Here is a 24510-nt window from a genome sequence, read left to right as displayed (position 1 = left end):
GATATTCTATATTAAAATCACAAAAAATGCTAACGTATGGTTTTGGTCTTGTCCTTACTGAATAGAAGTGTTTATCTAAAATCCCAAATTTCCTGAGTTCTCAGTAGGGCAAGTGGCAGCACAACTTTCAGGACGGAACCCCTGGAAGTCACTATCACAGTGCGGCAGACATCTGCTGGGAAGATCCATGGGAATTTCAGGCGGTGGTTTTCCCTTGGAGTTCCCCAAAAAGCAGCGAAAAGCCAGGCTGGTCTTGCCCTGTAAAGTCTGTTTGTTTGCTCTAGCTTTGGAATATAAGCCTTACAAAAGGGCTCTCGGGAGATCAAAGGATAAAGACAGTAAAAGGGATTCGAAACATCCTGATAAATGAGAAAAGTACATCATACTTGTGCTTAGAAAGCCAAAAATCTTTTTCTTAGGGAAACAAAGAAGTCCTTGTTTTGCTCTTTTTATAGCTTAGATATCTTTAAACTGATTTAGAGCTAGGGTTTATGAATGTAAAAAGAGATCAAACAGACATCAAGTGCGTTTAGCTCTCTTTCTAGAGAGAAAAGTTGCAAATATAAATCCACGGTGACACAGACACGCTGTTGATGTGGGCTCAACCCCATCCCCCACTTCTGAACCTCATCACGTATCAGCTTTAAAAAAAAAAAAAATTCAAAATATGGCCATAACTCTCTCTCTGGCCTCTGAAGTAATTCTCCAGTGGAACTGCAGGGGGCAGCAAAATATCACTGCTTAGGCAGGGCTGCAAGGTGTAAGTCAAAGTGATTTTAAAAAATTAACACATCCATGACAGGCCCTTTTAAAAATTTTGAAAGGGGAAAAAGAGAAAATGAAAGGCCATCCAGACTATGTCACTAGGGCCCCCAATCCAGTCTGAGAAATACTTAAGAGAACGAAGTCTTAATCTACGAAAATATTTTCAAATTCCAGGTACTATGGCAAAATCATTTTGACTTTATAACTACAAAAAATTTCTATTATTACAGAAATTTAAACATGGAATTAAATTTTGAAAACTCCTACACACACACCTCAAGTAGGCGCCCGAAAATACTTCTCCAGGAGTCAGCAAAGGACAGCCCCCACTGCAAATGTGGCTGGCTCCCTACTTCTGTAAATAAAGTTTTATTGAAACACACCTATACCCATGCACTGACATGCTGTCTGCGGCCGCTTTCGTGATATCCTAGCAGGGCTGAGTAGGCCTGCAGAGCCTTTTGCAGACCTGCAAAGCCTAAAAACTTTACTCCCTAGGCCTTTATAAGAAAAACCTGATTTCTGCTCTAGGAGTTTCTACTTTTATAAAATAGTGCCTTAACTAAAGGTACCCCCCAGCTCTCAGTTCAATTTTCTTAAATAAGCAGAAGTCAGGAGATAAGAAACCTCAGCCCTCCCTCTGTGTTACTATCTACCCAATATGATCATTTCTTTAGGGCCAGAAAGTCCTTGCTCCTGGTCTGGGAAGTAGGAACCATTTCTCGTAACCTGTAGTGAGTTTAAAGGCCATTGACGTAGTCAAAGCTCAAGGTCTAAGATTTGCTTCTCAGCTTCCTATGTTCCTAAAAAGGAAATTGATGTGACACCAACATGTTTATTTCTTAACATTTGTAGTGAATTAAAAAAAGAGTTTTACAGCAACGTCAGCGTTAAAAAAAAAAAAAAGGTACACAAGCCAGAACATTTCAGCAGGAAAATTCCTGGAATATGGACTCTATCTAAGGTGATAGGGGCTGTACATAGGAGCCGCACAATTGTGCCACAGTTGAGTATAGACTTAACCTGTTATTTTGGATTTATGGGGCAGGCAAGCTGGGCTTTCTTTCAACCTTAATATCTCTCCTCCCTTTTCATTTTTTTAAAGGTAAATGTCCATTGACCTGTAACATATTCATAGGTAAGTGTAGAAATTGTAAGTGCACAGTCTTATACCTGTCAGTGTATTTAGACACATTTCATGAAGTAGTGCACGGTTGTATGCTGTGGATTAAAAGCAATAATCAAAGGTATTAGAAGTTAGGAGAGTGGTTATCCTTGGGGCGGGGGCGGGGGGGGGGGGAGAGGCCCTGGCTGGGAAAGGGCTTCAGGGGGTCTTCTGGACGCTGCTAAAGTTCTACACTTGGGTAAGGGTTACACAGGTGTGTGTTAATCAACTTGGCTAGACTGATACAACGCTGTTTTCACGTAGATTTTGAAGCACTCTTAATTCTGCTGAATGATCCATTTATGCATCCATCAAAAAACCAAAGGTAGGCAAGGAAAAGAACGGGAAGGGAAGGGAACGAAGGAAACACCCTTTGACTCAGAGTTGAAGTTGCTCCAAATGTAGCCACAAAGCTTGGGTTGCTCCTCAGGAACCAGGTCATGGCTAGTGTGCTTTGTTCACAGGTAACAGGGCCCAAAGAAAGAAGAGGTTTTATTGTAGTTTGTAATTGAGCGGTGTCTCCAAAGTCCTAACTCTAACTCCCTGGTCTGCAGGGATTCCCTGCCTTGAAAATCTGGTGTGGCTTTGCCCACTGCAAGGAGGGACCCTCTGGTAGATGCAGACGAGGCAGCCCAGAATCCGCATTTCCCTATTCCCATTCTAGAAGTGAGGCAACCTATTCTTTACCAAGACTGCATTTGGAATTTGAGAAGCTGTGGCTTCCCCCAGAGAAACCTTTAGCTTGTATGGCTTCCTTATCCAAGACACTCCCGTTAACCATCAGACATTTTTTTTTCCTAAATGGGATCAGGGTTCACATAGGCACACTCCACTTTCCACAGAAAAAATTCTGCCTGCAAGTCCCGCAGAGGCCGGCATGCATCATTCCTTACTTAGTAAGGTCTGCCACGAGTGGATTCTAACAATTTCTGACCAGAAGCGCAATTTTTTTGACCTCCCACTCTAAAATATCTGTAAAGATCAACTTGGCACAGTTAACATGTCATTTGCTTGTGTGAAAAACGATGGCAATTATAACCAGGCTTTCAAGAAAACCCTGCCCCTTATATTAGACCACAATGTAATGAGTAAAAAATGATTTTGTTATGGATATTAGAAGATCTTTTTTTTTTTTACTTTAAAGAAAGTAAACATAACAGCATCCCCACCAGCATGCCAATAATTTGATCCAATATCTCCCAAACTCAAGCATGCATAAGCCTTACGCAGAGGGCTGGTGAAACTATTGGGTCTCACCTCAGGTTGCCATTCAGCAGGTCTAGAGTGGGGCCCCAAAGCTTACATTTCTGACAGATTCCCAGGGGCTACCTTCTGAGAATCACTGAGTAACCTTTAACCATAATTTAGCTTCAACATAACTGAAAAGTTTTGCTTACGGTCCTGAATAAAGTAGGGATCAGCTTCTGGAGCATACTGTTCGCTGAAGTCGACCAAGGCATCCCGTCCATATGGGCGCCGGCGTCCCGTGACGGGGATGTTACACAGCTGGGCATAGTCGTCTGAGAAGGAAATGACAAGGAGTGTGAGACGTCATGGCTGTTTGCTGGCACCCGGACACACCCCCTCCCAGCTCAGAGCACCAGGCACTGGCCAGGGCCCTGTCCACCACACGCCCTGTCTCCCACATGTGTGCACGACTGATGCGAGACTCGTCTCCAGACTCTTTACGGGAGCTGCATTCACCCCCACACAGTGAAATGCTGGATAGCATAACTAAGATTCTACACTTGGTCTACGAGACCAAACACAGCAGCTGAACATTTGGCAGAACGTGTTCCAGGAGAGTAAGGAACGGCAAAATGAGGCAGCGTTCAGAGGGCTGTAGGCGTTCTGGAAGAATGACTTTATCTGCAACCACCAGGTGTTATCGCCGTAAAGGAAGAGTCACATTCTTACAGACAGGTACGTTTTTCACTCAGAAGAGACAGAAAAGACGTACCTCGGGTGATCCCGAAATGACACAACTGAGCAACGATGCCAGTATTAGAACTATTCTAATTCTACCCTCAAGGCCTGGTCGGGGTGAACACGGTATTTCAGTGACGATGAGGATGATTGTAAGAGTGTAGTAACAGTAGGAGTAATAGGAGTACTAACAGTCGTAGGATGCTTCCTCTCTGCCAGGTACCGTTCTAAGCACTTACTACACATTAAGGCACTAAAACACTCGCACCACCCTATGAAGAGACACCATTATCACCTCCATTTTATGGATGAGGAAGCGGAAGCAGTGGTTAAGTGACAGCTGGTGTGTGGCGTTGGCAAATTTGAACTCAGGAATGAAGGTCCAGTGCACACACTGAACATTCTGCCTCTCTTACCTGTCTCAGCTCCTTTGAAATTCTCGCCTTTACCTCTTCTGCACCACAGATGCTTCTGCAGTTACCACTTTCTAGAGGCCATATTCCTAGTCTAAGCTGGGTCAGCCCCACAGCCACCTTCTTCTAAACTCTCCTGTGGTCTCCTCACAGGACCCAGCCAGCGCTTGGGATCTTGGTTTTCCCGATGTTCTGGGGTTACTGAGCTTTCAAGGCATTTCGTAGTCCTAGGCTCTTGCTTGAGTTTCGGAGCAGAGTTATGGGGCAAGGTCTAGAGAAGAAAGCTTTAGACGGGGTAGCTTTGTGTTCTGATACATGTTGCATGGAAATATACTGCCCAAGGATTTATCTAGCAGATGGCGAAAATCCTGGGGCTCCCCAGACTTCAGGAGCTCTGCCAGAACTGGGGATTCCAGTCTGGAGGCCCCAGGACTGGATGGACACCCTCAGGACAGTCACACAAGGCCAACAGCCACACTTGCCTGGACCGCAGATTGGAGGGAATTTTCCTCTCTTCTGTTTCCTCCTGTGACGTATGAAACTAAAGAAACGCACTAGGGCAATAGTGTGAGCTCTGAACTCTCAGGCTTGCTCTCACCCCCCACCCCCACTTAAAGGAGGCAAAGGTGCGTGTGTGCGCGTGCACGAACGCACATGCATGCACAAAGACTCACACAATTCTCTCCTGGAGTTGCACAGAGGAAGCGTAAGGCCAGAAAAGAACCTGGACAGGTAGGATTATGGTTGCCCCTTCCTCAAATTCTCCTGGTGTGGGAGCATTCCAGGAAGAGCATACGGACCCCAGATACCCCAACACTTCTGCACGACACATTTCAGAAGAAATACTAATTTCATCAGGAAAATAGCTGAACCTGGAAAAAGATCCTCGACTCCTCCCCACCCCCAAATTCATACACAACTGAAAGCAGAGAGAATAGAAATGGTTGTCAGTCCTGCTTCAAGTTTGAAAAAGAATTAAGGATTTCCCTGTGAGAGCAAGATTGCTGAAATGTTTACAAGTTTCAAGAGCTGAGCTCATTTCCTCTCCTGACTTTATTCTGTATGTTCATTGTACATCCGAAAGGGAGACTGTTCGGTATTTTATATCCAAGCAACGGCTGTGATCCAGATATTAAAAATAAACTCATGCTCTTATTTTGTAAGACTAAATCCAGAGGTGGCTGAGCACGGTCCTATCTGACGTCTGCCTGGCGGGAGGCCTTGCTGAGACAGTTGAGGGTCCCGAGCTGTCCAATGACATAGGGCCGTCCGGGGCAGCCTGGCCCGTAGGCCTGGGTCTTCCCCTAGACCAGCGCTCCTCCACCGTGAAATGAGCTGGTGCCTCCCCTCCAAGCTCTCATCATCTAACACTGCAAAAGGAGGCGCCCAAATAGGAGACTGAAGAGGAGGAAAAGCTTTCTGGAACAAACGGCACCTGACCTGAACTTAAGAAGACAAGTAGGTTTACTTTGCCACAAAATGTATTTGGGATTTATTTTAAAGAGCTTGCCCAAAGGCATCAAGAAAGCAAGCTGGAAGCTGTGTTTGGGGACTACCAAGCGGTTCCTAAGGCAGGCTTCTAACTGGACCCAGGCTGGTAAAGGGGAGCAGAGGATGGAGGGGGAGCGGTGGGACCCACCAAATCCTCTTTCCCTGCCCTTTCTTCCTCAGTTATGCATTTTTGGGATTCTAGAACTTACTGTCCTTTGCTGCTTTACTTTCTCTTGCACATTAAACAGTCCAAATTTCAAAACAGTCTTGGTCAGTTATCAGAACAGGATTTCTGCATTAAATGTACACTCTTTCATATTTGAGATGTGCTATATTCCCATCATCACCAGGACGTGCATTTTGGGTTATTTTCTGGGAGCATGGACGGGCCTACCCTAAGCCATCCACGCTGCCCCTCCCAAAGTGCACATCTACTCTCATTCTTGGCCAGGGTCAAGGGTGAAGTGAGCGTCGGGGAAGGGGAGGAACACGGGCTCTGCCGGAGGCAGAAGCTGGGGCTCAAGTCCTGGTTGGTCCACTTACTTTCCAGTTTAGCAATGTGGGGCAGGCCTCAGTTTCCATATCTGTCACGTGGGGGTAACAATTCTCATTTGTCTACCTCTGTGTTACTGATGTATGAAAATGGGATAGTGTTATAGAACTGTTCATAAATTTTGAATCACCAAGAAAATGAAGGTTCCAATTTATCTGAGGTAAAAATCGCTAAGTCCCTACTGAACATGTGCAAATAAAGAAGGATTTTCAAAGACAGGAAAAGAATAAGTTTCAGTGTTAGCAAAAGTTAAAAGAAGTGTGTAGCGAATTAAGAGCAATAAAGCACACTCTAGATGTTTTTAAATATTCTTTCAAGATGACTTGGAATTTTTAAATACAGGGAGGGAAACTCTCGCTCAGTTAACACAGGAAGATGTCTTCATGGACCTCATGTCAAACAACAAGGGACCAAATCATTTACTGCCTTGACACACTGAATTACTCGGTCAGGCAGTGAGAGCACCAAATCAACAGCACTCAAAGAAGAAGGGAGACTGACATCCAACAACTCTTAGTATATGCCTTACTTTAAACCTTTCGAGAGGTCTCGAGTAGACGGGCTTCTCATCCCCTTCCAGGGGAGCAAGTGGAGTATCACAGAATTTTCTGAGTCTTCAGCAAGGCATCCTCTTCAGGAACTGGGCACGGGCACATTTCTAGCACCTGCTGTGTGCCCCAAGGCACAGCCAGAGCCCATTCTAGCTAGGAGGTGCATGGCCTTGGTTATCCATAGGGCTGGGACCTGGCTACACTCCAGCTTGGGGACACAGTGAACTGTGGTGGGCGGAGGGGACAGAACCCAGGAAAAGCAGATCCCTGAACTATTTCCATGACTTCCCATGAGAGCACATGGGACTCTCTCAGCTCTCCATTTCACCTAGCTCAACGTGTGGGGATGAACACATACTGTCCCTTCTCTAAAATACCCTTCACTTAAACACATCAACAACGATTAAATGCCTCGTTGCCTGGGCATCGATGCAAAGGAACAGTGTTGCTTAGCAAAGCTTATACTTTATGAGGCAAATACCATTTCTGAGCCACCATACAATGTGTTCATCCAGGATCTAGCCCAATACGAATGTGAAATGAACAGAAACTGGAAATATTCACACCTCAAAGCCTCCCCCCCTCAATGCATTCTCCACCTCCCCAAGGACAAATGCTAAGCTCTTGATCAAAGCTATGAAAGACACACATGGGGTGGTGTGGGACACCGTCACGACGTGGTCTAAACAAGATCCAGGCCATTGATCACACTCCTTTCCCTGGCATGGCAGATTCCTATGACAGATGGTGCTGCTTTGATTTTAATTTTAAATTGAAAAAAAAAAAAAGGAGTTTAAAAATTACCCCCTGGAGCCGCTGGGTCTGGGGCCTCTGCTGTCAGCAGCAATGGGAAGCACATTACTATATCCTGGCAGGAAATCTCCCTTCCTGATGACAGACCCATCTGCAGGGCTGGTCTGGACAGTCACATGTCACAGTGTGACTCTGACATGTGAGGAGACGGGGAGGTGAAGTTTTAGTCCTGAGACAGATTAAAGTCAGCTGCTTTGAGAAACGAAGAAGAGGCTGCATTTCATTGTCCACACAATCACAGCTAAAAACTCGGGGCTCTGAAGTTTGAAGGGCAATATTTTCAAATAGAGAAGAACCAAGGACCGATTCTTCCCCATGAAGTAAAACGGGACACATTTTGCTCAAATTGCTAGACTGGGTGTTTTTCTTAGAGCCTTCCATACATATCGCTGATCGACGGTGGTGTTTGGAAAACACAAATGCACAAGCAGGAAATGAACGGAGAGGACAGGGAGGATGAAATGAGTATTTCCGCCGGCGCGTGCTGAGCCAGCAAAATCAACAGGCGTTTGTGACTGCGGTTGGCAAAAGCTCTGAGATCAGAAACACAGTCACCACGGAGAGAAAATGCCATCCGGCACCGATGATAAAGGACCGTGTGCGAGCCTTCTACTGGCCACGCCACACCCTGGGTGGGGTGGGTCTCTCTCTACTTACGCTCTGCTCAGAAAAAAAGCTTTTTGCCGCAGAGCCCGGGGAAGAGGCTGTAACCCTGCTTCCCAGATATTAAAACTTGCTGAGCTGTGAGAGAAAACAGGGTATACTAAAAAGAAAAAGGACCCGGAGTCAAAGGTCTTGGGTCCTAGTGCTGCTCTGCCACTTTTCTAGTTCCTTGGACTGGACCCATTTTTTTGAGCTTCATCTGCTCAACAGGATTAGGGTACCTGCCTTTGCGCTATTAAAGGCAAGCCATTGTTTCATTCCGTGACTGACTTATTCTCACTCGTTCCACCAGACACAGAGAATAATTATGGGCAGGGTGGGATCTGGAAGAGAGGAAGGTCATAATGACGCTGTGAACACAGGTGCATACACGGTGACATGTGCAACAGTTGACTGGGACCACAGAGAAGGTCAGGACGACAGCCATCCAGGAAGAGCTGGGGGAAGGCTCACCTTGGAGGTGAGCATCTATAGGACAGAGGCCAAGTCGGTGAAGAGGAGAAGGAAGGTAACTCAGAGTCACAGGCGTACAGAGTGGGTAAGAAAGCTTTAGTGAAACAAAAAAAGTACCATGTAAATGCTGGCTACTCTAGATCCCTTTTTCAGGAACAGTGGACAAAAAAGAAAGGGAGCTCACATGGACGATTAAGTTCCCACGCGTCAGGTGCTGTGGGCTTTTGCGTACATTTTTCATTTAAATCTCAGAACACCCTATGAAGCCATCACAATTAACTCCTTTTGTTTCTGATATCGTATAACTTGTCCTAGTTTAGTTGAGAGAGTCAAACCGAAAGTGGTCTATCTGCAAAACCAGGTTCTCTTCCGCAGCTGCCCTTTGGAAACCCTGCAAAGAAAATTATTCAATACACTCCCACTGTAAGCCCCAGGTAAGTAGGTAGTTCAGCAATAAGCATTTGTGACTAAATTCCAGGGAGAGTAATAACCATGAATGCTGATGAGCTCAGCCCCACCAGGGTCAGCTCCATCATTAGCAGGATTTATGTTTATTGAATTTGCTCGATTTATTAGGTGAAAGAGATCAAATTGCTTAATGTTCAATTAAATTGTACTTGTCGAGGACAGGGAGGTAATGAAGTCTAAAGTCTTGGCAGGGTTTATTACGGGACTCCCGTAAATGTTAATGCTCTAAGGAAACTCATGGGCCACAGACCAACCGAGCTCCCCCACCCCAGCCGTCACCTAACGCTGCCCTTCCAAGTTCAGTCACTCCCTGCGTTTCCAACAGATTGCTGTTTATTTAGCCAGACTCTCCTGGAGAGACAGATTTGTTGGGTATGAATGCCAAAAAGCGGAGGCTCCCTCTGCTTTCTAAAACCTGGATCCAAAATGCATACACTTGTATTGGTATTAAAGCCACACACGAAAACCCTAAAATAATGATTGATCACTTATGAATTTCTTAAGGATGGCATGAAGAGTCTTCCCCATTTCTAAACATCCAGGGCTTTGGAAATACAGCACTCAAGTCTTACATTCAGGCAATCACAGAGGAAATGGGAATGAGGTAACCTCTAATGTTTGATAACAGAAGACGGAACAGTAGAATAAACAGGCAAACAAGAGGAAAGTTCAACATGTTAGTTTTCTCAACTGATCTGCTGCATATTTTCTAAATGTAAGACACCAACACCATTGTTTCTTCTTTCCTGCTCTTTAAATATCACTCTGAAGTGACAATCCAAGAAGTCAACAAAGAGCAAAAATCACTAAGTATCATGTATCAGGCATACACTGGTTTCTCTCTTTTTGCATTAACCAAGTAAGAATTACTTTAAAATAGGAGCTAAGTGTGCGCGTAAGAATAAGGGGGAGGCTGTACAACACGGTGGATGTACTAAATGCCACTGAACTGTTCACTTGAAAATGCATAATTTTACGGGGTGCCTGGGCGGCTCAGTCGGCTAAGCGTCCAACTCCTCGTAGCAGCTCAGGTCTTGATCTCAGGGTCGTGAGTTCGAGCCCCATTTTGGGCTCTACATTGGGTGTGGAGTCTACTTAAAATAAAAAGGAAACTGCAAATGCTTAATTTTATGTTATATGAATTTCACCTCAAAAGAAAGTCAAGATAAAAATAATACAGGAGAACATTTTTTTATATATTGTCTGGAGTTCATCTAACCTTTCTATTTTTAACTGGTAAAATGAGGAAACTAGTTGATCTCTGAGGCCCTTTCTAGTTTACGTGTCCTATGATCCTGAATAGAAAATTTTTACTATTAGGCTGCAGAATCTAGGGAAGACAATTTGTCATGGAAATTTGTGGTCGCGATAGGAGGTAATCACCACTAGATGCCGCTATTGCGTTCAGCCGAACTCACCTGGATGTTTTCAGAATGATGGACAATCGTGGAATTTAACACACTGTAAGCAGTCAGTGTAACCTGTAAGGTTAGTCTCTCATTCACTTTTCTGCTGAGGAAACGGAGGTCCAGAAAAATTTAATGATATTCCAAAGACCAAGTGAGGATAAATTCTTAAAATATAGTATTTTCTTTTACTAAAAACAAATTAAAATATAAGGGTAAAGGTAATTGGGTTTCAAAGTATATTATTTTAACCTTGCTCATTTACGTTTTGAAGCAAAGAAAGTTATATTAATATTTGCTCAAAACTAGCTTGAGGGACACCTGGGTGGATTTGGTTAAGCGTCTGCCTTTGGCTCAGGTCATGATCCCAGGGTCCTGGGATTGAGCCCCGCAACGGGCTCCCTGCTCAGCGGGGAGCCTGCTTCTCACTCTCCCTCTGCTGCGCCCCCTGCTTGCGCTGTCCTGCTCTCTGCCTCTCTCTCTGTCAAATAAATAAATAAAGTCTTTAAAAAAACTAGCTTAATATTCTGAAGTAGAGATCTCAAGGTTATGAGATAAAGATATACTGCTAAATCTGTTACTATTTGAAGAGCAAGTTCTAGGTAATTTATATAATATTAAAATAACACTAAACATGGTATTATTCCATTCACTTATTACAAAGCAAAACTGAGCTTTTTCAGATCCCTGACTCAGTTTTATGATTTTTCTATATATTGCTATTTATCTTAATCTGAAATAACTCTTTTCCCTTCTCCTCTGGATCTATTCAGAATCAGATATAGTCTTAGTAGCTCTTTCTCCTGGCAGTAATTTCTTCAGCTACACTTTGTAGGTGCTCACAGATGACCATGTGAATGGTATCTTCTAGGGTTGAGCAGTGCACAACCAGCACAACTGTTCACAACAGCTCTGCTTGCCACTGAGACTTGAGTCTTAGAAGGAAACATAAAGAAGGCATGCTCTGTCCTAAGCTCCCAAGTGAGCTAATCTTTTGAAATCCACTTCTTTCTTAAGATACTGGCTATTGATATGAAGCAAAAACATTGCCCTCCTTAGTTTCTACTCCTTGCAGATCTGTGTCAGCACAAAGACAAGAACGTGATCGCTTTCTAAGCACTTTCTAGATGCTTTTCTCCCAAACATCACAGGCACAATCAGTGTGTTGCATGAAGGGAGACCAGATAAGCTTCCCCTGGTCTCCCCTCTGCCAGGCTTGCCCATTCCAGCCATGAGGTCAGCATTTAAAGGCACAGGTGGCCAGCAGCTTTGTTCTAACCACAGCTGTCTCCTAAGTTTAATTAAGAAAAGATCAGAATAAGGACAATATTATTTGAATGCAAAACCTCAAACGTAAGATGCGGCTTTCAATAATTACGTGCCATGGTTTTGTCACAGCCCCATTCATCACGGTTCATTTACCTCAGAGGACATTTCAACTCCTCTTATCACTGAAGAGGAAAAAAAAAAAAAATCACAGCAGCAAAGTGTATTTAAAATATGTGAAAGTAAAATTTCCACAAAGAGCAAATCACCTAATAAAAAATAACCCTGAAAAAGGTGTTTATAGAAACTGAGCACCTTATCTCTGATTTCAAGGGAGAAAGTTTAAACTGTTAAACATTGTATTTTGGAGATAAATTACAAGCTTGTTCATTCAAAGTAAAAGTGTTGCTTTTTGTCATCAGATCGCTCATTTTACATGTATGTCTTAATTGTTCTACTTTGGCTCCAAATGAGAAAGATTCTAACAGGACATCAGTGAGATCATAATCACAATCAAATTTACTCTCTGTTCGGAATATTTTATATAAGCATGGGGCCAAATACCTTCTTAGCCCTTCAAGGCAGCACAGATTTTAAGAAAATAAGCACTGAATACAACGGACGCCCCAAAGTCCAAGCTGTGCACAAACTAAAGTTTCGGAAGTGCTCGGGACCCCAACTGGCAATCCCGTCGTCAAATTCTGCTCACATTTAACCGTTCTCTCATTGTTCTGGAGCCCTTGAGACAAAGAGTTTCTACCGGTTCTCAGAAGAGTTAACACTCCAGTTTGCAGTTTAGCAAGGTCCCTGCAGCTGCCCTTCCAGACACTCGCTGGCTCCCCAGCCCAGGGAAATGGGATTGGGAACCGTATCTGGTTCCAGGACATGCCTCCAGAGTGCTGTCTCCAGCAGTAGAGCAGGAAATGGAGTCCGTTCTCCCCTCTACTAGGGTTGGGTTTTCACTGTTGTTTTTTCCTTTTTAACTGTCCTTACTCTGAAAGCACACCAGGTTTCCTCTTTTCGTAAAGATGTTTTTAATCAGTGACTACAAAATATGATCCTAACCCCCTTGTGGCTGACCGGTCCGGTGCTTTCCCTTTGTCTGATGCACCTGCCAAAGGCAAGGGCACTTTTTAGCTTCATTTCTAGTATGCTTCCTCTGACGTGCTGACCCTCCTTTTTGCAGCAGGCTTCCCTGTCACTCCCCCCTGCTGACTTCGTCCCTCTCTCAAGTCCTGTATCGCCTGCGCGGCCTGGGGAAGGAGGCCCTGACTGGGGGGTCCTGCCCGGCTGAGTACCCCACCTCCTCCCTGCCCTCCTCCAGCATGTACCCGGGGAAGGGAAAGAACTGAAAACTAAGGTCCCTCCTTAAGTGTGATTTCAGTGGGCAGCGCAGAAGGCCCACAAAATGCAAATATTTAATATTTAAAAATATTTAAAAATTTTTCTCAATCCCGCTTGTGATCGCCGATTTCATGTGCCAACTTGGCTAGGCCATGAGGTGCCCTGATGTAGTTGGTCAAACGTTGTTTTGGGCGTTTCCGTGAGGGTGTTTTTGGATGAGATTAACATTTAAACTGGTGGATCTGAGTAGAGCAAATTGCCCTCCGTCATGTGGACAGGTCTCACTCAGTCCTGAATAACCGAGGCACTGAATTGCTGAAAAGAACAGAGAATGACCTTCTTCTGAGTGAGCGAAAATTCTCCAGCCCACAGCCCACAGCCCACTGCCTTGGACTCTTCCAGCCTGAAGGCCTTTGACCTGGAACCTGGGCTCCCCTCAAGCGTCCCACAGCCCACCCTGCAGATTTTGAATTTACCAGCTTCTATAATTACGAGAACAAATTCCTTATAATGAATGAATCAATGAATCAATCAATCAATCAATCCCTATCTCTTTTATTGGGTGTGTTTTTCTGGAGAACCCTAACACCCCAGCCTACGTTACAGGCACAAGGGAAGTTTATCATCAGTCTTAGCCGCCAGTGTGGTAGGGAATCTCCCCAGAGGGTGAGCACATCCCTTTAGGAGCAGGTATCTGATTCTTATGGGGAGTTGTGTGTAGATGGAGAAAAACTTTTATTAATTTTATCGGCCCTATTATTCCCTTGAGAGTCCCTGTACTGGAGGATATTGATTATAAAAACAATACATGAAAAACACTTGTGGTCCCATGCTCACATGGAAGTAATAAAATGTGCTCAGCAGATCATGCATGGATGCTCAGACTCACACGTGAGTATACACATCCCACGCGCTGGTCTTAATTCTCTAATAATGGACAATCACAGTCGTGAATATTTCCACCCAGTCACCTCAGCTGGCCTGAGGTGGAAATTCCTCTAGTGATGATGTACATTAAGTCTAGAGTAGTTATACTTTTCTGTTAAGGTTTTAGAATGAGGTTTTTGTTATTTTGTATGTTTATAATGTTTAGGAGAACCCTGTAACAGAGAATCAGACAGAAAAAACCTTGTGATTTTTATTTGAAATAAAGCTGACTTTAGATTAGGATTTGTGTTGAATGAGAATTAAGAGAATTTGATTAGGTTGGTAAACAGAATTTAAATTTATTAGAAAATTCAATTTGTCATTTTAAGTTTGATTTATTAGATTTATAAGAGCTGCTCAAGCACTTAAGAAGAAAATGCTTATTAGGATTGTGGGCTGCCCTTTCAGGTATATAAAGTGCTGGAGAGAAAATCAAATAGATAAAATTTATAAATGGAGACCAAAGTGTTAAAGAGATTTAATTAACACAATTTCGATATAGAAGTCACTCTCAAGTAAAGTTTTATTTCTTCCTTGATATATTTAAAGATCCGTCACAAAATAAAACTTGATCTTATTTTATTATAAAAGTACTGGACTTGTAAGGAGCAGGGCAAAATGTGTAAGTTGAACTTAAATTCCCAGGAAAATCTAGGTTTTAACATTTATACACTTAACTATTTGCAAACATACTATTTTGCTTCTTTTATTAAAAAAATTGATAAATTGAATATGCTGAATGTTCATTTAAAAGCCAGTATGCTGAATGTTCTTTTAAAAGCCGGCACTAAATGGTCCTTTCCAGCCATAAAGCCTCCCTTAGCTTACATACTCGTAGCTTTGGAGCCTGGAGGGGCATGGAAGGAGCAGCTTTTCTTGGGGTCCACAGAGTTGTTTGACAGCTGTTAGTCCCCAGACACTCTTCCAATTCTTCATTGTCTTTAATTCTTGCCTCCTTTCAAAGAAGACTTCTAGCACCGAATAACAAGGTAGTGGTGGGGAATAATCATTAGCTCAACTCATTTCCTGGAATGGGATTTGATTTGCTAACACCTACAAAGCAGTTACTGTAATCCAAGCATCTCCCATACATTTATCACACTTAACCCTCAAAGGACCTATTGTTGCTACTGCCATTTGACAAGGAAACTAACATAATGATTACATCCCAAAGCTGTATGTACATAATTCGCTACTATATTTTATTTTGCAACAGTCCTTTTATAGTAAGAAAAGCATTTTTGCTCCTTTCTGGGAGGAGTAAGAGGAAGTAAATAAATCTTTTCCATAAGAAACAACATAAATTGCTTACTTGCCATGCCATAAGGTATCCAATTCAATCTAGTTCCACGGATACCAAGAATTACGTCCCCAAGAACCGGACCACTTACCACGCTGTGTATCTACGGCATACATTATGTGTGCAGGCATGGTAGCCAGAATTTAGGAGGCCTTATATATCTTTCCAGTGCCATTTTAATGCTCCACTATAATTTATTAACAGCTACACTTCCTTTAATCATAATATTCAGGATCTCTGATAAAAAATGATACATGCTTTCATACTCTCAGAGAGTATTAATTACCATATCCCCTCACAAGAGTTCGCAACTTTGGATAAAGGAAACTAAAGTAACTTGTCCAGTAGAATCGACAGAAGCAGTGCCAGAAACAGAACGAGATCCCTGGGCTGCCTAAGCCGAAGGCAGTGACCACTCACTGTGCCTCACATGGAGGATGTTCCAAAGTTATTATTAACATTCTTTGGAAACATGTTTCTTGGAAAAGGCTTTAAACCATGACTGCTGAAAGGACTTTTGCAACCACTGCCCAGTTACAATATTTTTTCAAGTTCAGTCCATGACTCAAATCCCTGTCTTCCTTCACACCTCCAAGGGTATTATGAAACTTCTTACATGGAGATATTTGGGCATATGTAAGAGCTGTGCATGGATATGGAAGAAATCACTAGCTCAATTGTTCAGAAACAGATTCCAAAGTCTTTCCCTTTTGCAAAACCATATGAAAAAACTGGGGGTAGGTTAGCTCTTAGGAAGTATTAAAAAATGTGGTGTTGCAGCAAATGGAGAATTTATTAATGAGGGTATCACATGCACATTGACATGAGACATCATTTAGGAAAAAGCTGTTCTAATTTAGTAACATAATTGTATATTATGTTAGTTTTACAGAACTAAAATTTACACATCATATAAATGCAAACTTTACATCTGCTGCAAAATTTGTTGGCTAGTGCTGAGCAGGTGTGCAGTAAATAATGAAACAAAGGAAGGAATATGTAAGTAATTTAACTAAAAGTGAACTGAGGTAAGCTATAAATAATTCAAGATTGCTTTTCCCAACCATAGTTCTTACTCCTAATTACAACTTGCATATAATAGTTTACAAATTCCCTAATGACAGAGTAGATTTCAAATTTTTCTTATGCTGTAAAGATTACATTTTTCCCCCTGGCACTCAAGTACAAGCATGATCTGTATCCCCAGAACTAGAATTTCTGCCCCCAAAGAATCTAGAATCTTTCAAGTGTTCTCTCCGCAAAACTGGACAATTCCTCTGCATGTTGATCAATATTAGTGCCTTACAAAAATTGTTTTAACATTTTCCCATTTCTTTTGCGGCACTAGTATCTTTAGAGGTTTTTTATTTTTATTTTTTTAACTACTCTCACCTTGCTACACCTGACTTTCATTAAGAGTACTTCAGGGGGTCTAACACATGTAGTGCAGTACATCATACCACCAATAGGCGGCACTCTCCCAACACACAAAGTGTCCCATCAAATTGCTTCAAAGTTTTAGATCAAGACTTTTAAGTCTTTATGTTCAATTTACTTACAATATGTCTAATTATTTTAATAATTCACAGAAGTCTATTTCAAAAAGATAGCTACAGACACTGGGAACCCTGGGTATTTTGTTGATTGCTATTATTTTTTTTTAAGATTTATTCATTTGAGAGTGAGAGAGCACGTGCGTGTGCACACGCAAACACAGGACCGTGAGCAGGGGGAGGAACTGAGGAAGAGAATTCTCAAACAGACCCCCCGCTGAGCATGGGGGGGGGGGCCCTCCTCCTTCCTTCCCCCCCCCCCCAGGGCTCGATCCCAGGACCCTGAGATCATGACCTGAGCTAAAATCAAGAGTCAGACGCATAACCGACTGAGCCACTCAGGCACCACAACCCTGGGTATTTTAAATTCCAGTATTCAGGTGTGTCTAATTTTCTTTCACATGCAGGCTAATGGGTTTTTTTTTTCCATGTGATAACGGCATCCCATAGATCTTGCAATTCATAGGTACATTTTCCAGAAAATTGAACTTTATGCTTTTAAGAGTAGCAATAAAAATATTAAAAATTCATTTAAGATAAATGCAAGGCGTCACCAACTTTTGTTTACCAAGAATTACTGCCTTGCTTTAGTCCCTTAATTCATAAAATATATATTGTTATTATTCCCACCAGTGCATAGATGATGAGATACCACCTCTCACCTGGCTAACCCTTATCCCCTAGCTCTAAACCTGGAGTTTCTCCCAGTCTTGTTTATGATATGGACAAAACGGTTTGTTTTCCCTGACTTGGTTTTTCCAAACAGCTTTTTTTCTCCCAGAGTCTGGAATGATATACCATGATAAAGAGCTCAAACTTGCGGGTCCTCCCAAAGCAGTTCAGGCCCCCCTCTCCTCAAACATTTTAAAAGCAGGCAGCATTCAAAGGTATAAGGGGGGAAGGAGAAGAGACAGGAGAGGGAATAAGGGAAGAGCGGCCCCCAGAGGTTGAGGATGCGAAGGCTGTCGGTGCAGGATGCCTTCCACAAACTGCACTGTCCCACCTGCAGGTTCCCCTCAACCATCGGGAACCTCTGTCATGCCTGGTGTCTGGCCTCCATGACTCTAGCAGAGGATGAAGATGGGAACCTAAGCAGTCCCAGGAAATGTACTGAATTATATGACTATGCAACTCTCCTCGTGTACAGCTGCCCGGACACAATCCGTCCCCCGCCACTCCTTTCCCCGGGGCATGTGGTACCAATCCTCAAGATGCCATCTAACTTCAGAGAACACTACTGAACAAGCCGCTCTTACCCCCTCCAACTACCAGTATCCTCGGACGTAGCTGCTGCCTTAGCAAGAATTAGTGCCCATGACCTATTGGACCAGAAGTGTGAAAGCCTGCTCCAGAGCCAAAGCTTTACTTTACACTGCACTTTAATGCTCAAGGCTGATGACAAGCGCTGCGATTTATTCCTCAAATTCCTCCAGCACTGTTTCCATCAGTAACTAATTGTTCCCCAAAGCAGCGCTGAGCTCCTAGGGAAACTGGACGGTTCAGTGCCTGAGAGGCTGGGATTACTCCAGTGCTTATACTAACAAACAGACAATGTGGTCCTTTTCAACTCTCAAGATATGCATAGAACAGCATATTTAAAAGATTCAATGACAGAAATGATGAGGAAATGCATTTGAAAAACCACACATTCTTTGTTTCCTCTTTGAAAGATGAGTAACAGCTTTAAAGTTGGTTTTTAACAAAATCAAGGTGGATGCTCCTAGATGTCTTTAGAACATCTTGAGAGCATGGTCTGAGGACCAGCAGCATCCGCATCATCTTGAGACCGGCTAGGGACACCGAGTCCTGCCCAGCCCTTTGCACCTAGAAACCAGAATCCGTTTTTTGATAAAATCTCCAGGTACAGGTAATTGGCATGCCCACTGATATTTATGAAGCAGCTGTCTCGGAAAAGCAAGTCTTCTTCGAGAACAATTACTTCTGCATTTGTCTATCCTTAATTCATGTTCAGATGCTATTAGGTAACTGTATATTTTTTAAGATCCTCCGACTTCAGTTACATTTGAAAATGCATTTGACCCGAGTCATTTAGCAGTAAGTAGCACCAGCTGCTAATATCTTCCGCATGCGTCAAAGACTACTCTAGGTGTTCATGTATTCACTTAGTCAATTCTTAAAACAGCCCTGAGGCAGGGGAAATTATGTTCACACGAGGAAACCGAGGCATGGAGTGACAAACAAGGCTGCATAGATAAGAAGTTGCCCAAGCAGGAGTCAAACGCAGGTGACCTGCTTCCAGAGCCCCTGTGCTGACCTCTGTGCTCAGGCCCCCCTTAGTGACTCTATGTCAGCAGAAACGCTCAGTGGGAGATGGTTTGGCGTGGGTACAACCAGAACGTCAGGTGCTAATCCAGGCAATGAAGGCTGGTCCGAGGACCACTGGGAAACCCGTTTAACTTCGCTGTGGACCTTCTCTGTGGGTCCAGAGTGTAGTTCTAGGCCCATAATCTTAGGGGTATAACAGAAATACTCCTTCTGGGCTGCTTAACTTACTCCTATCCTCCGACTAAACCATTTAGAACAACGGTTTTCAATATGTGTTCTTTTGAACCCTGGGGTCCTTCACAGATACCTCAAGAGCCTAAGTAGCTGTTCTCCCAGCCAGTTCCTCCAGCATCTTTGAGGTTAATGAATTTATATACTGGAGGTTAAAATAACAATTCAGTGGACAAAAGATTACCAATGTTTAAAAAATAAAAGATTGAAAACCACTGACTTTGAGGATTTGGTGGACTATATGCTAGAGATTCTTTCTGGAGTGTGCCAAGTACTGTACTGTGCATATATAAACTAAAACAGTGTGGCAATGCTAATCATTATAATTATATAATGCTATTATGATTAGCAATGCTAATTATTTTTTTTAAATTTGGCAATGGGGACCATTCTTTTCCTGATACCCCATACCCTCCTAAAAATATTATACAGTATGTATTTGTTCACACGTATCTGTTCAAATTCACATTTTAAAATGTGTTAAGTCTCAGTTAAGAATAACTGACGCAATATTCTAAAATTAATTTCTAACAGCAACATACTTGACTATTCTTCCAAAAGCTATGTCAATTAAATTTGATTTTCAAAGGCACTGGCTCGTCAGATTTTATGCAGTAAATACTTAATATCATAGGATCAGGACAGAATATGTGCAGAATCTCCACAAAGGAGTTTCCATAAAGACATATATATACACATACACACCATAACTCAAATGTTGGGGTTGTGAACAGAATATGCACAAAGCTCCTACAAATTAATAAGAAAAAGACACCAAGTCCAACAAAAAAAAATGGGCAAAGGATATGATAAACAATTCACTGACAAAGAAACGCGTATCACCTATAAACACGGAAAAGATGCTCTAATTCCCCAGAAATAAGGGAGACACGTGTAAGATACTCTTCTCGGCCATCTGATAAAAACACTTTTCAAGACTGCAAATATCCAGTGGTAGACGGGTCTGATCAAAGAGTCATTTCAAATGCTGCCAAGGTGAGTGCAAATTTGCACAATATGTTCAGAGTAATATAGTAAGTGTACATACTTCCCGACCCAGCATTTTCACTTGTAGGAATTTTCTCCTGCAGATATATCTAAAATACAAGCATGAAGTTTCCCTGCAGCCGGGTTTATAATAGGAAAATCGAGATTGAGGCAAGGGGTGGGAGGGACAAACAACCCAAATGTCCAGGGCTGGAGGTGACTTCAAAGAAAACCTGACACATCCATAAAGCAGTTAGTACAGCCATTTAAAAGGTACCATCTTTCATCAAGTCTAAGATACCATAGATTGTAACAAGCATTCTCATATAACAGACATTAAAATGTGAAAATGTTCGATGCTGTCAATTGTAAGACACCCCCAATTTCAGAGATGCTGAAGAGTAAAACACAAAAAACAAAGTGTGTCTTACGGATGATACGGAATTCAGTTTTATTTTTTTATTTTTTAAAGATTTTATTTATTTATTTGAGAGAGAGAGAATGAGAGACAGAGAGCACGAGAGGGAAGAGGGTCAGAGGGAGAAGCAGACTCCCCGCTGAGCAGGGAGCCCCGATGCGGGACTCGATCATCATGACCTGAGCCGAAGGCAGTCGCTTAACCAACTGAGCCACCCAGGCGCCCCGGAATTCAGTTTTAAATATGCTCTTAAACATACGGGGGCCTGAGTGGCTCAGCTGGTTAAGCATCCAACTCGTGGTTTTGGCTCAGGTCATGATCTCAGGGTCCTGGTCTCATGGGTGGTGACAGCTCTAGCCCCACCTCTTCGAGCCCTGCTCAGCGGGCAGTCTGCTTGAAGATTCTCTCCCTCTGCCCCTCCCCCTGCTCGCTCTCTTTCTCTCTCTTCAAATAAATCTTTAAAAAATACAAATATAAATAGAGCTATATAACAATAATTAACGCGTAGGAAAAAGGTCTGGATGATTAAAAAAAAAAAAACAAACAAACCCAGCTGTTAAGACTGAATATCAAGGAGGAGAGGAGTTCAGTTGTGATGTGGTAGGTGTGGAGGGACAGAATATCTTGGATTAATTCTTCAGAAGGGGTATAATGTTATTTTTGGAAAAATTTAAACAACAAAACCACTGGCTAAGTAAAATGATCTGAGGTATCAGAGCACTGTGAGCTGTCTCAAGCCCCCGTGTGCTCACTTCCTAGGGATTTCACTCTCCTCCAGTGTGGCATCTGCCTCCGGGAACAGATGCCACAGTAATGCTAACAATTATACCCCTCCCTGTGTTCCTGCTCTACCTGCAGCCTCCCCGTCCTCAACAACCCAACAAGACAGACACAAACGCCTCCATTTTACAAATGAGCTATGCTGGGTGAGGTTATTTTTCTCAATGGGCAGTTCGGGATTCCCGACCCAGCCTGCCTGGCTCCAGAACCCATTGTCTTTCAAGTCCCGGGCTACTATCATCACCATCTATTTCTTTATGTATTTGCTCTTTGTCCTTTGCAAGTCCTTTTTCTTTTATGGCATTTCAAATCATTTTCTTTTTTATGCTACATTGGTTTTAAGTTACTGACAATTTGAAAAGCTACAAAATAGCTTGAAAGTTGCATTCTAATGAACTGAAAATTAAGGCATTTCCTCTTTTTGAGAAATTCTTCCCGTCTTGACCACTCTGAGAATTTTTTCATTATAAACTCCTTCACTTTATACACCACACCGTATCTTTCTAGCTTTAACAAACCAATTTCATAGCCAAAGACAAAATGATATACCCTTGAACACTTTCTTTTTTTTTTTAAGATTTTATTTATTTATTCATAAGAGACAGAGAGAGAGAGGCAGAGGGAGAAACAGGCTCTCTGCTGAGCAGGGAGCCTGATGCTGGACTCGATCCCAGGACTCTGGGATCATGACCTGAGCCGAAGGCAGACACTTAACCATCTGAGCCACCCAGGCGCCCTACCCTTGAACACGTTCAAGGACTTTCCTTTAAAGAGCAGTAAGTGGCTGTAGAGGTAAGAAGAGAAGCAGTAAGCAGTGAGCTCAAAGGCTTGCAGTCACTGAACAGCCCAGAGTCAGCACCTCCCGGGTCCTCCTCGAACACAAGGAAAGGAGATAAACCCGGAGCCTAGCTGTTGCATTTTCCACTTGACCAAAGGTTTATCCTCAGATCTAACCCTTGAAATGAAAGGACATTTGTTCAAAGACACTTTCACTTACTTCCCACTTTCTTCCTTTATTGTTCTAACCCCTTTTGGATCCATCTCACCAAGAGGCTGACATAAAAACCGGGACTTTGACCTACAAAGATTTTCTCCAGTCTCTAATACTTTTTGCTCTAAGTAGACACTGTTGGAAATGAGAAAGACTGTAGGAAAAAAGGAAGTAACGTGAAATATGAATTCCAAAGATCTATGCCACCAGTCGCTAAGTCGCATGATGTTTCTTTGGGTCATCTGTCATTCTTAGGTAAAACAGAATGAGGGTTTCAAAAATTCACGACAGGGTCGGGACTGGAGCACACATACCACACAACACCTCTGATCCAAGTAAGGAATCGGGAGTGAAGATGAAGATATAGAAGTGAAAGGACTGTCTGGCTCCAAGGGAGGGAGATGGACTCCAGTGGAAGCAACCAGATCAGGGCTCACCTGAATCCTTCATGGGGCAGAGGGCACACTGCATACCCCAGGCCTCTCCATACAAACAGCAACACTCCGTGTAAGTCGTCTGCTTGCCCACGAGGGGCCGGCTACACACATACTCCTCACTCAGATGTTCCCAGCACAGATCCTGGTAGACATCAGTTTCTTCTATTTGTTCTGAAAGGGGAAACGTGGTTCCATGACAATCACGCTGTTATTCTTATTTCATAGACAGTGTGCTGGAAGCCAGTGAGTCTCAAAGTTTCCATCTCTGCTTCTAAGAGTGACTTCCAAGTACAAGTCTGAAGCCAGCCTGGTCTTTCCATGGATCAAACTTCTGTCATCTCCCACCCATCAGCTGAATTTCAACCTGCCCATCATGTTCCAATTAAATCCCTCCCTCTGCAGCTTCCCATCATTATAGAAAGCACCACACTGTCTTCCTTTTATACTCCGTAATCCTAAAGCACTTCCGATTTTCCAATCTTTCCCTTTTTACATTCACTCTTCTGTCAAATCCTACCATTTCTTTCTACATAACACTTTGCAGATTCATGCCTTCTCACCCAGTTCATCCACCAAAGCCCTGAACTAGTGACACTTCCTGTGCGAGTACTCAACTCCAAACTTCCTGCCTTTCAACTGACATCATCCAAGGTAGTTCCTGACAGTGATGATAGATAGATCAATTATGCCAATTTTAAGTAGCACATCATCTCATTGGGGATGAACAGGGATTCCAATAAATGGACACCAGGGGTGTCCACCGCCTTGTTGGATTCCACTGTCTCTTCCGCCCAGCCTCATCTGTGTTCTCCAGCCCAGTCAAACAAACCTGATTACCCTTCTCTGAACTCACACCTTCCTCAGTTGCCTTTGAGGGTGAAATGGGGCCAACCCTCAAGTGGAGAACAGCTCTGCTATCTGCTCAGCCAACCCATACTCTGTTATCCGTTAAATAAGTACGTGCAGGGTATTGACTCTCCTATATGCCGGTGATATGCAGTTAATTATTTCTCTTACAATTATTCTGTTTTATTATTTTTAGCATTTCATTTTAATGACTCCAAAATACCTGAGGAGTCTGCTTTTCTCTTTCCCAGTAGTTCACATTTCAGTCAAAAGGAAAACCTTGCCATTTATTTGGACACAGACTTGCATCTCACATGCAAACGTACCATGTGATTCAGTTGGTCGTATACATCTTTTCTCTGAAGCATCCAGAACCATTGGATGGGTACAGAAGCAGTTATAAGAGCCTTCTGTATTAACGCACTGGCCATCAATACAACTATTAGGGTCCTGACATTCATCCATATCTTAAGAGAA

At 42.9% G+C, this 24510-nt stretch overlaps 1 protein-coding gene across 9 annotated transcripts in view; it reads right to left on the bottom strand.

Moving 5' to 3' along the window:
• Positions 1-24510, bottom strand: part of LTBP1 (latent transforming growth factor beta binding protein 1) — a 388182-nt gene that overhangs the window by 2784 nt on the left and 360888 nt on the right. For all 9 annotated transcript variants that reach the window (XM_027621433.2, XM_027621430.2, XM_027621432.2 and 6 more), the window contains 3 exons: positions 24360-24500; positions 23188-23358; positions 3328-3450 (listed from right to left, as the gene is read on the bottom strand). In XM_027621433.2, coding sequence (XP_027477234.2) covers positions 3328-3450; positions 23188-23358; positions 24360-24500 — 435 coding nt within the window. The remainder of the gene's footprint in view (positions 1-3327; positions 3451-23187; positions 23359-24359; positions 24501-24510) is intronic.

The sequence above is a fragment of the Zalophus californianus genome, chromosome 8, assembly GCF_009762305.2.
Source record: "Zalophus californianus isolate mZalCal1 chromosome 8, mZalCal1.pri.v2, whole genome shotgun sequence".
In the NCBI taxonomy this organism is placed as follows: domain Eukaryota; kingdom Metazoa; phylum Chordata; class Mammalia; order Carnivora; family Otariidae; genus Zalophus; species Zalophus californianus.
The sequence above is the reverse complement of the archived record's forward strand: the minus strand, read 5'-3'. Positions and strand labels throughout refer to the sequence as shown.